Consider the following 12,956-nt stretch of genomic DNA (forward strand, 5'->3'; position numbering starts at 1 on the left):
ATATGATCTACAATAAAATGGTGAGGTATAACAATTTATAAATAAATGTGTGAATGAAATTATAACTGTATGTATTGATGAATTTATTTATTTCATGTTTATTTTTCTTGAAGTTTGACAAAGAGCAGTTCTTGCTGACCATGGCACTATGTCATACTGTCCATGTACACAAAGAAGCAGGTTCATCTAATGGAGTCGAGAACGGTACCGTTGGTGAGACACCCATGCTGCAGTATGAAGCATCGTCACCGGACGAGAAAGCTCTTGTGGAAGCAGCAAGCCAGTAAGTCTGATACCACACATTGCTTCTCTGTTTGCATCTAGACATTATTCCTGTTTGGTATAGCGCTAATGTCTGTCACAAATATTACCCCGGCTTCGTTATGGCTGCCATTACGGCGCTCTAGCATTTCAAGAAATTGTTTCCGGCCAGGTACCCATTTACATCACCTGGGTGGAGAGTGGCAAATGTAGATTAATGTCTTGCCAATGGACATTATTGCCGCGGTGGGACTCGAACCGGGGACCTTGTGATCCAGAGTCCGGTGACTTATCCACTTGACCACATAACCTTTTGTCTTGTATCTCATATTATCTTCCCACCTCTCTCATACCATTAGGTACGGTACAACATTCCTGGGAGGCACCCAAGAGTACCTGGAGGTCAAGCACAAAGGTCAGACGCTACGCTACCAGATCCTTAACATCCTAGAGTTTGACCCGACCCGGAAGTGCATGAGCATCATTCTGAAATCACCTACAGGTGTGGATTAATATGAATTCTTTGTTGTCTGGTAAAGCTAAATAATTTAACCCTATCTACCTTCACTAGTCTTTAATGTATAGAGCAATTTGATTAAAGATAAAGACCAGTTATGGTCATGTGATTGCATTGTGAAAGAAACGTTGTGAAATCGATCAGAAAAGGTTGATCATCTAGCATAGATGTACTGCAAGGTTCTGGAATCATCAAATGATAAGAAATTTGGCCCAGTCTTCATAAAGTTACAAGCACTATACACAGAAAGATGTATATGGGACTACGCACACATGCTTTTTTTATCCCTCACACACCAATTGATAAACTAATTTACCAAATATATGAATTAGTAGGTGGTTTCCCGGCAATATTGTTATCATGTATTATTCAAAACATATTCTTTCACATGATTGGTAATAAGAGCTTCCATTTCATTTTTTGAAATTGGGATGTTTCCAATACTGGTCTTTACCTTTAAAGTTCATTAGATAGAGAGAGAGAGAGAAGAGAATGAGAGAGAAAGAGAGAATACTAGTTATTGTTAGGATCTTATTTGTATCAACTCATACTCCATATCTGTGTCACTTAAAGTCTATCAACCTTGTAAGTACTTGTACAATTAAAAAGATTGTACAACTCATGTTGTTGTGACAATGTCTCCATGGACATGTCCTACACTGACCGAATTCTGAACCACAACGCAAAACCTAACCTTAAACCCAATTGCAACCCCTACGTGCCAGAGCCTGTGTGGAGCACTGGAAGGGACTTGTGTAGTGACCTGATAAGAAGAAGACCCTTACGTATACTTGTGATGAAATATAGCATGGAGCAACTGTTGCTAGAGGCTAGAGCAAATGTCATATTGAAGTATGAAATATTTCAAAATGGGCCCAAATTTATCTTATGTACATTTACTTGTACCAAGAGTAATGTAAAAGCAATTACAGTCAAACCTGCTTTTGTGACCACCTGTCTACAAAGGTTACATTTGTTGTTTCCCTTGAAAATGGTTTCTCATTGAATCATGTGTACTAAAGAAACCTGTCTACAAAGACCACCTGTCTACAAAGGCCACTTTTTGTGTTTCCCTTGGGTGGTCGCTATAGACTGGTTTGACTGTATAACATTGTGTTTGACTTTTTTCTTTTTTGTCCGTGTTTCATGTGTCAAGGAGAAAACCTGCTTCTGTGCAAAGGCGCTGAGTCATCCCTCTTGAGAAAGAGCGTCAGCGGTAAGAAGGGCGAAACAGATCAACATGTCAGCGATTATGCTATGGTGAGAAGAACAACAGACCCTGATAATCTAGACCTAGACCTGTAAGGTTTTCTTAATGAATATTCAGTTAAACCTCCAGTCAAACCTCAATAGAGACTCCCTAAAGTGGCCTTTGAAATTGTCTGTCTGTCAACTCAAAATTATTTTATTGAATTTGTCTTTTTGTATGAATGTACGTCTATTTATGTGGGCGCAAGTAACTTTAAGTAGGCAGTGGGGCTTTCAATTAAAACTTTAACTAGAGTACATCGAGAATCTCTTTGATGGTTTTGTGGTACGGGGTCACATAATGTTTAACATTTATCAAATGGCATGGCTCTTTGTTTCTCAGGAGGGTCTAAGGACGCTGTGTTTTGGTCAGAGGAAACTAAGCGATGATACCTACGCAGGGATGGAAGAAAAATTGAGGCTAGCCGCTACAGCTTTAGATGATAGAGAAGAGAAGGTAAGAAGATTAATTGTTTTTTTTTTTTTACCCATGGTAGCACCATCAGTACAATTGCTCTTCCGTAGGTTCCTGCAGCTATTTATTATGCAATTGTTGCCAGGTATCCATTTAGTATATCTGGGGGGTGTTTCACAAAGATCCTCGGTCAAATTTAACTCTACATGTAAGTTGAACTTAACAGTTATGGAAAGCCGTTAGCATCATTAAAAATATTTTGTAAAAGTTATTTCAAAAGGCATAGAATATTGATTCAAATCATTCATATTTTCTATTATCGAGGAGATTTCATGTTCTTAATGTGGAATTTATGAAAAGTCTAAAATGCTTACATTTTTGCTTTTGGAAATATTTATTTTTAAGGCTACAAATGGCTCTCCATAATTTGTAAGTCCAACTTTATTAGAGTTAAGTTCGACTTAGGATCTTTGTGAAACACCCCACTGTGACAAGAGGGACTCATGTGGGTGGAAAACCTTGCCTGAGGATGTAAGCACCAGGCAAGGATTGAAGCCAGACCCTCCTGTATGAGCGGCAACACCCCTCACCATTATACATAACATGTATTACAGTGCTCCTCCTACATATCCATGGTGGCTTGATAAAATTGATTACAAAAAATTAAGGGTCTTTCTTGATATCAGGAAATCATTTGCCAAAAGGTACATACTGAACAATAATAATAATAATATTAATAAGATATTTCTATAACGCAATTGCATAATGCCTCAAAGCGGTTTGATGTGGTAGGTTTTTTTTTTTCTAGGGCATGGACAATAATCCTGTTAAGCTTGTCAATCTTCTATAAATTCTATAATTTGGATCAGAGTTTATCATAGTAAGTTTTGTGTCGAATTGGAAATATTTAGTTGCAATTTTTATTCATATTTTTAAATTTTATTTTTATTCATTTCTTATTCAAGAGTGTAAGAAGAAGAATTTGTGGCGATTTGTGATGGCAAAGCTGATTCAATTAGACCTATAGAAAATTCTGAATAATGATTTCTTTTTTCCTTGATTGAATACAGCTCTCTGAAGCATATGACATGATAGAGCAAGAGCTTCATCTGTTAGGAGCTACAGGGGTTGAGGATCGCTTGCAGGATCAGGTGGCTGAGACCATGGAGGCTCTCAGGGAAGCAGGGATTAAGGTAATCCATTCTTAATCCAATTTTATTCCTTTGTAGGATGATGTAAAAAGTGAAAATTGGTATGGGGTTAATTGCATTTAAAATCTTATCTTAAGTTTAAGTTCAAGATTATTCCTTATTCCATTATACAAGTTAAAAACTATATTTGAAACATAAACAGTTAAACTGTTACAGATGAAATTCATCGTGTAAAAAGGATCATAAATGTGGAGGGGGCAACTACATGTACATAAGCCAATGGTCTTAGGAGGCACGCAAAGATCACAAACATTAGGTTGGTTTAAAACACCAAAATTGGTGGGTGATTCTTTTTCCCTTATTTTCGTATTCAGTTTATTTTCGTATTTCTCATTTCATGTTGCACATTGTCAGCTTTGTGATAAGAACTTCCACATAGTTCCTGTATGTGAACAAGAATGAACCAAATTCTGTTTGAATAATTTTCTCTGCAAATTGGGCATTTTCTCCGTTGCTTTAGATAATGAATAACAGATAACAAATTAAGGCACAATGGTCAAGGAATATTATGTAAGATTTACTCAGGAATACATGTAGTTGAACACATAATTAATAGTTTAAATGTAATTAGGTTGCTTATCAGATATCAATTTAATTTTGAGGAGCATTATCTTCACAGCTTGGGCAAGGGAACCACAGTGGGAAATAACATAGTTTTAGCTCTGGTTTGTAATGGCATTTGATCAAAGTTTCAACAAATCTTTTTTTTTTGATGTCCGTTACAGATCTGGGTACTGACGGGGGACAAGCAAGAGACAGCGGTTAACATCAGTCATTCTTGTGGCCACTTCAAGGATGGAGTAGTAGAACTCCTACTGGTCAAGCAGGACGTTGAGACATCGTGTGTCCAGACCCTCAGAAGACTGAAAGAACAGTAAATATTTTGTCTCCATTAAAACCTCATTCACACCTGGGCCTGTTGCATAAAACTTACCATAAATGGTAACTTTTCCCTCGATGGCAACTACCATGGTAACTAGGCTTGAGTCGGTACAGTCGATCACACCGGGACCCGACCGTTGCCGTCGGGTCCCGGTTTCGTTTTTTGAGAACCGATGCTCCGAAAAAAAATTAGAAATATGTAAGAAATTGCAGTTTTGCACACCACTAAAATCAATCCACCTTAAAACATAAGTATTTAATGGTTACCAATCATATTCTAGCTCATCCTGAATCAATCCGAACTGCTGATATAAAGGGTTGCAAGGCAGTTCGCCCCATGGGGTTGTTGTTGCCAGCTGCTAGCTAGCTACTGTACTGGCCGGGTCTCTCGGCAGGATTAATAAATCAGGTTGAAAGAAACATTAATGTTTGAATAATAAAACGGCTTTCTAAAAAGTACTTCTTTACAACATGACGATCGAATAATTTTTAAAAGACAAAATATATATTTTTTCTTTGATTTTGAACACCGCCTGCTTCTTTTAAAAGCTGAAAATTACTTGGTAATCACAAGAAGTTTCGATACGGATAGCTGTTGCAAGGCAAGTTCAGACTAGTCTCGGGAAAATGCGCAGTGCTCCTCGTTAGCTGTAATGCGTGCCAGAACGAACCCAAACAAAGATGTGATCGTAACGAGAAAAAAATCATTAAAAACTACGAGAGCACAATTGGAAAGACAACTACTCAAAATTATCGTAAGCAGATACATAACTTGGAGGAAGAAAACAATAGTTGTTCAAGAAAAGCCACATAATAGTGATATTTAAGGAGTTACTATAGGTACAATCTTTATCGGAAGGGCCTGCTGCAATTATCCGAACGTGTTTAAATTGAACACGAGGCTATACGAGGCAAATACCGCCCTCTACGGTAAAAAGCAGTATAACAAAGGATTCAAGTATTTGCAGCAGGCCCCTTGCGATAAAAATGTACCCAGTTACTCCTCGATTATCACAATTTCTGTGGCATTTCTTGGGCTATTATTGAATTCTTTGTCCAAGTTATCTATATCTGATTATGGTAATTTTGAGCAGTACTTGTCTTTCCAATTGTGCTCTCGTAGTTTTTTTTTAATGATTTTTTTCTCGTTACGATCACGTCTTTGTTTGGGTTCGTTCTGGCACACATTACAGCTAATTACGAGGAGCACTGCGCACTTTTCCGAGACTAGTCTCAACTTGCAACGGCTATCCGTATCGAAACTCTTGATTACCAAGTAATTTTCAGCTTTTAAAAAAAAGCGTGCGATGTTTAAAATAAGAGATAAATATTTATTTTGTCTTTAAAATATTATATGATCGGTATATTGTACAGAAGAAATTTTTAGAAAGCCGTTTTATTATTCTAACATTCATATTTTTTGATCAGATTTATTCAACCTGCATAAATCAAAATGGCGGCTCGAATGTTGTCCTTCTATTTCTGCCCCAGTTTTTTTTACTTTTAGAGGCACGAAAATGGCACTAAACATCGCCAATCATGGATGAAAATAATGTCAAATGGAAGAATATACCGATCTGAGCCGAGGTATGCACGTGTTGATTTATTTGATTGATAAAAAAGGTCACTTTTAAGGGACATACTGATGATATGCGCTTTTTATAGAGGCAAGTGACAAATCCTGCGAGCTGATTTCGGGACACCGGGTCCCGATCGGTGCAAGGCCGTCGGGACCCGGTTTATGAAAATCCCGACATGACTCAGGCCTAATGGTAACAGGGCTCAACAGCCAATCAAAATCAAGGTTTCCATGGTAGTTACCATTGATGGCAAAGTTACTATCAATGCTAAGTTTTGCGCAATGTGCCCTGGTGCATGTTCACACATACTGTTACTTATATACAGTATGTGTGCTATACAAAGTCATTTTGGTCAAAACTGGAAGGAAAAGAAGAAAAAAATTGTGTAAGGAAATCCAGCAAGAATTCTGTCTCCAATACTTTTACAAACAAAACACATGGGAAAATATTCAATAGATTTCTTTGTAGTGAAAAAACAGTAACAATCATACAATTGAATATAGTTCATGGTGTTATCATGGAGAGAAAATGATAAAATACTCTTAATCGCTGATACTTTATTTGCAGAATGAAGCTAGAACCCCAGAAGCGTTACGCCCTCGTGGTTGATGGTCCCAGTCTGGCCTTGACGATGAAGCTGTACCAGATAGAGTTCAGGGATCTCTGCTTAGATTGTGAAGCTGTGCTCTGCTGTCGTATGTCACCTTTCCAAAAAGCTCAGGTACGTGTACTGGTGGTGGGTTACTTTACCTGACTGCTCTCTCTCTCTCTCTCTCTAAGTGCCATATCGTTTGACTTTGGTGATCATGCTGTTCCACAACCCTCGGTTCCTAGCCTTCTGTATTAGTACCACTCCCAGTTCTTTCACTCCTCTCTCTTCCAACAATTTCTGCAGACTGTCCATCCAAAGTATCCTCCTTCTTCCCACGATTTTCCCTGTCAAAGCAAGATTCTCTAGGCTTCTAGACCTGACTGCTAAGAAAGCATAAATGCTTGTTAGTAAGCAACCAGACGGCCGACGGCTTTAGGTCCTCTCCGAGGGACCTGGTAATGAGGATTAATGCCTTACCGAAGGGCACTAGTGCATCTCCTTGGTTACGAACCTGTGGGTCGTCAGATTATGAGACCACTGCTCTACCAACTGAGCTGTTGCGCCTCCTTTAGTTGCCAATCAGTCATAATTATAATTATGATATTAGTGATTAGTGATAATTCCTGTTCTTGTATAGCAGATTTTAAATAATGATATAAAGTCCCTGTGCACTTCCAAATTGATACTCTAGCTTCATCTGTAGTAAACAGTGCATTATAGAAAATTACCGTACCTGGGGGTGTTTCACAAAGATGCTAAGTTGGACTTAACAATTATGAAAAGCCGTTAGCATCTATGAAAATATTTTGTAAAAGTTATTTTAAAAGGCATAGAATGTTGATTTGAATGATTCAAATTTTCTATTATCTAGGAGATTTCATGTTCTTGATGTGGAATTTATAAAAAGTCTGAAATACTTGATTTTTCACCTTTTAATATTTTTTATTTTAAGGCTACAAATGGCTCTCCATAATTTTCAAGGCCAACTTAGAGTTAAGTTCGACTTAGGATCTTTGTGAAACACCCCCCTGGTATACATTTACATCACCTGGGTCAAGTGTAGCAAATGTCTATTATTGTTTTGCCAATGAACTTTAAATATATTATAATCCATAGTCCGGTGACATATACCCACAAGATCACAGCTCCTCTGCTATTCCTGTTTTATAGTATGATTCTTATTTTGATACGCCTTCAACTCATGTTATTTTTCTTTTACTAGGTTGTGAAACTAGTGAAAGAGTCCCCCTCCAAACCCTCTACCATGGCCATTGGTGATGGTGCCAATGATGTTAGTATGATCCAAGAAGCACATCTTGGCTTGGGTAAGTACATGTATCAAGTCATGATGATGATGGTGGTGTTGACATTGATGATGATGGTGGTGGTGGTGGTGGTGGTGGTGGTGTTGGTGATGATGATGATGATGATGGTTATGGTGGCGATGATCTTTAAGATTGGGTAACCTTTAAATGAATTCTTCTCTAAAGTAACAACTTTTAAGACTGGAAATTATCTATTATTCAATGGGTTAGGATTTGGAAAAATGATGAGTTATATATCATTTCAAAAGTTAGAGTCTTGTCATTTTGAATCATACCTAAACTAAAAGTCGTATCTTGCCACTTTTTGGTGATTTTGTGGTGCTTTGTCCACCTGCTGCCAGCGAAGATATCAGTTTCAGTTCTTATTTTAATTATTATCATGAAAGTTCATCTATATTTTTGAAACATATGTTTCAGAATTAAACTTTTGATCTCAATACAAAATATCCTTCACAACTGTTCAGCTACAGTCTTTGTTAGCCATTTGACCTGACTTGACCTTTCAAACCTTTATAATCAATTCAAACCTTTTTTCTTTCTCTAGGAATCATGGGTAAGGAGGGTCGTCAAGCGGTACGCTGCAGCGATTACGCTTTCTCTCGTTTCAAGTTCCTCCTCCGAATTCTTCTCGTCCATGGCCAATGGTACTACCATAGAATAGGAATCACTGTCCAGTACTTCTTCTACAAAGTAAGTATATTTACTCAAAATGAAGGTGTTTAAGTTACTTGTAGTTGTGAGTACAGGTACCTTTTTCTTTTATCAATGCATCAATTCACCCTCCCATCGTTGTACGTTTTCATATCATACAAAGTCACACTATGTATAATATGTATTTTTTAAAAAGTAACAATTATAGCACAACATTTGTAACTTACACAACTCAACTCTTATTTAAACATATTTGCAGCTTACACCCAGTAAATAAGATTGATTGATCAATATGTATTGAAAAACAAGTCAGAAAAACATCTTGGAACCAGCGAGACTTGAACCTGCATCTACTGCTCGCCGGGCAGCTACTCTACCACAAGGCTATCACTAAAATTTCTCCCAGGAAGCATTACATATATTTTTTAAAAAAAACCTCAACTCTTGTAATAGAATAGGATTGCTAAAGTAACTGGTTTAAATTGATTTGGAATGATTTATGGTGCAGTAGATGATCAAACATCAATCAATCTGCTGAAATCGTCCTTGTTGAATACCAACTGCCATTTGCAAACAGAGACCACATATTATGCAAATGGATGGCACTTTTAAATTGTATATTAACCTTGGTTTCCTTTGCTTTTTTTTTCTTGTTCAGCCAAGATACATTTTCAACCAAATTCATTTTGCACTTTTCATTCATATCAGTTGCATTTGGTAATAATAATAATAATAATAATATTGGATTCTTATATAGCCCACGTATCGACCTTGCAAGGTCCTCAAGGCGCTCCAACATTACCCGGCTATGCTAGGCTGCCGATTTCGACGCTCGCAGCATTTCAAGGAATTCCTATAGAAGGTTCATGGTTTATGTGTCACTGAGCACTTGGGCCTTAAGGAGTTAAGTCTATGTTTCATTAGCCATTGACTTCAATAGGGTGTTGGGTGGAGTTAAGTCTTTGTGTTTCCTGGAAAGCCCACATTTTTCTGACCATTTTGATATCAAATACTCATTTTGGCAAAATATGGAGTTACGTCTTTGTTTCACTGAACCCTTGATATGTACTCGTTGTTTAACCTCATATTTATTCTTTTATTTTTTTCAGAACTTTGCCTTCATCACTGCCCAGTTCTACTTTGCCTTCTTCTCTGAGATGTCACAACAGGTAAATTAAACATTGTCTAGTTTTAGAGAACAACTCACACACATTTCTCTAGGTCCACTCCTCATCCCGTCCAATGCATTAAAAAACACTGCACACAGATATGAGTGTATGGGACTGCACAAATCTGCTGCATAAAAATTTTGCCCAAAGGAAAGCTATTTCTTGTTATATTTGTAATATGAGAGCATTTTGAGAGAAATTCTCATGTTGTGATAAAGCTACTACAATAATCTTTCACATGAGCATAACAAGAAATTGAAAGCTCACAAATTACCTTGCACCTTTAGTACAACTAAATTTTCTCTTTAATCTTCACTCGACCCAGATGAGTTGAATGGGTATCTGGTAGGATTATTCCTTATAATGTACTGTGCGCTGATTACGCCTGCCGGAGCTAAAGCTATATAGGGTAATAATTTTCAAAGCTCTTTGGAAGCGCATAGAGCCAATTTTGGCTTTCAAGATTCCCCACTTCCTTTTATCTTATGTTGATAATGAACGAACATGTATATACTTTTGATGTTTTTTTCGAAAGAGAGTGAAATAAATAAATGAAATGAAATATATCATGTGATATATGCTATACAAGAACCAAATATTATTATTATTATTTAATTTTTTCCCTTCTCTTTTTTGAATTTGTATCCAGCCTATGTTTGACAGCATGTACCTGACCCTGTTCAACATCACCTTCTGTGCATTACCCATCTTACTGTTCGGTATCTTTGAGCAAAATCTTCCTGCAGAGATGCTCCTCAAGAATCCCAAGCTCTATAAAGAGAATCAGCGAAACTCCTACTTCAAAATGTGGAAGAATTGCTACTGGGTCTTATTAGGTGAGTTTGGTCATTATTGTTAATCTTTTCCAACAATATTGAGTATATTGCATCACTTGTTTTGGGGAGGGGAAAAGCGAACTGAATCAGTTATACAAGAACACTAAAATCTTATTTTGAATCTCTGATCCCTAGATCCTTGGAACTTGGATTCTTATGTTTTGGGGTACTGGGATTTGTTTTAATCCCAGGATCATAATGTCTTTGAATCTTATAGCCCTTGATCTTGGGACTGTTCAGTGTCTGGATATTTGTGTCTTTGGATCCATCGATCTCTGGATTCTTAGATCCTTGGATTCTTGGATCCTTGAACCACTGTATCTTTTGATCATAAAAATCTCTTGAACCAATGTATCTTAGATCTTGATACCTGGATCTTAGATCTTAATGTCGGATCTTCAATCCTGGATCTTAAATCTTAATCTTGAATCTCTAATCTTCCTTGTTTCAGGTATCTACCAGTCTATCGTCTTCTTCTTTGGAGCAATGCTTCTTCTCAAGGATGATGTTCCTCTTATGTCGAATATGAAGGTAAGGTCATCAAGATATTTCGAAACCTATTGAAGACAGTTTTTTAAGTAAGAATATGAAGTAATCCTCAGTATTGAGATCTGCTGAAGAATCGGCATATGAAGGGAGAATGAGTCAGATTATATCTTAGAGCCAGAAGGGACTTGAATTTGAAACAGCTACTGTTTTGTGGTTAGGCAACCATACCATTAGGCCATTCCTGGTCCTTTCAAAACAAAGATCCCACTCCCTTGATTTTGCAAATTAAAGGGTTGTTTACATATGGTGCAGTTTACTGCTGCTTTTTGTTTTCCATCATGACTTGCTATTCATTTATAGGTTAAAAAAAAGATAACTCGGTGTTTATTTGCTCTGGCTCGTAAAGTTTTGAAACAGAGCAAAATAACACTGAGTTGCTATAGGAAATTTATTTATTCAGATGATCATATCTCAGCCAATATTTAACATATTCAATTGGTTTTCAACACGTGGACATTATCTTTGATGCTCTTTCGGAAAATGAAGAAAAAAAATTGAGAAACTCTAAAAGTAGACTTTTGATGTAGTCACACGTCACCACTCTATGCCTATAGATGTTGGGAAGCTTCATTGTTTTCATTCAAATGCAACATCAACATTGTGCCTTTATTCCATAATGAATTCCTTCTCATTTTGATTACAGAACTACGGTCTTTGGTCGTTCGGTACTCTAGTCACGACAGGATGTGTGCTGGTTGTAAATTTCAAGGTAAGTCAAGTACACACTTCCAGGCTTGGGGAAATTGTTTGTTTGTTTGTTTTACCTGACTGGTAAGAAAGCATATGTACGCTTGTAAGTAAGCAACCAGCTTACCATTAGCTTTAAGTCCTCTCCGAGAAACTTGGTAATGAGCATTAATGCCTTACCAAAAAGGGCACTTGTGCATCGACTTGGTTTTGCACACGGGACCTCTTGGTTATGAAGCCACTACTCTACCACTGAACTTTTCACATTCTTCATGGTATGTGTGGATTATCAAGAAATGGTTGCCTTACAAAGCTGCAGCTATTTCTGAATACTTGAAGTTAGAATATGAATTTTATGAAGGGTATTCTAGCAACTTATATGTATGAGACTCCAATCCAATCCAATCTATGCATACGTAGAGCACCATTACTATTTGAATTACAGTGGAATCTCGTTATAACAAGTTCCTTTTGACCATGGACATTACCTTGTTATATCAGGGTAAAAAAAAAACACAAAGAATATAAAGAGCTGGGACCAGCAAAATCACCTTGTTATATCACAGCTCTTTATAATGAGGTTCCACTGTATCTAAATAAAGCTGCTAGTGAACCTGTAATAAACTGTTTGTATACAGCCCATTATTCACGTACATTTAGTGGCTAGTTGTAATCGCATTTGAAAAGATGCCCCATGCTGATTTTTAAAAGTAGACGATACATCACAAGAAGTAGAGCGCAACTATTTGGAGACAGTTCCACAACTAAATTTCAATCCCTTAAGTCTAAACTTGTTTTATTGATCATTTGATAACAGCTGTGTATCGAGATATGCAACTGGGATGGCTTTCAGATCGGTGGTATGATTATACAGCTCCTGGGCTACCCGGTTCAAGTGGCTCTCTTCTCAGGATTAATATGGTAAGTACAAGAACAGTGATGTAGCTACAGGAACCCCCAACCGCCCCCCCCCCAAAAAAAAAAAAAAAAAAATCAAAAAAAAAAAAAAAAAATAATAATAAATAAAAATAAA

At 37.1% G+C, this 12,956-nt stretch overlaps 1 protein-coding gene across 7 annotated transcripts in view; it reads left to right on the plus strand.

The window, feature by feature from the left end:
• The window catches only part of LOC588223 (probable phospholipid-transporting ATPase IF), a 65,916-nt gene that overhangs the window by 33,454 nt on the left and 19,506 nt on the right, over positions 1–12,956 (plus strand). For all 7 annotated transcript variants that reach the window (XR_004063604.1, XM_030982355.1, XM_030982354.1 and 4 more), the window contains exons 14-27: positions 114–283; positions 621–763; positions 1,935–2,038; positions 2,370–2,483; positions 3,512–3,634; positions 4,378–4,526; positions 6,682–6,835; positions 7,929–8,031; positions 8,576–8,721; positions 9,792–9,851; positions 10,501–10,687; positions 11,139–11,218; positions 11,880–11,945; positions 12,741–12,844. Coding sequence is in view for 6 of the 7 variants with exons in the window: in XM_030982355.1 (XP_030838215.1) it covers positions 114–283; positions 621–763; positions 1,935–2,038; positions 2,370–2,483; positions 3,512–3,634; positions 4,378–4,526; positions 6,682–6,835; positions 7,929–8,031; positions 8,576–8,721; positions 9,792–9,851; positions 10,501–10,687; positions 11,139–11,218; positions 11,880–11,945; positions 12,741–12,844 (1,703 nt within the window). In the remaining variant the exon portion in view is untranslated. The remainder of the gene's footprint in view (positions 1–113; positions 284–620; positions 764–1,934; positions 2,039–2,369; positions 2,484–3,511; positions 3,635–4,377; positions 4,527–6,681; positions 6,836–7,928; positions 8,032–8,575; positions 8,722–9,791; positions 9,852–10,500; positions 10,688–11,138; positions 11,219–11,879; positions 11,946–12,740; positions 12,845–12,956) is intronic.

Source organism: Strongylocentrotus purpuratus, unplaced genomic scaffold, assembly GCF_000002235.5.
Source record: "Strongylocentrotus purpuratus isolate Spur 01 unplaced genomic scaffold, Spur_5.0 spur5_scaffold_12, whole genome shotgun sequence".
Classification (NCBI taxonomy): Eukaryota; Metazoa; Echinodermata; class Echinoidea; order Camarodonta; family Strongylocentrotidae; genus Strongylocentrotus; species Strongylocentrotus purpuratus.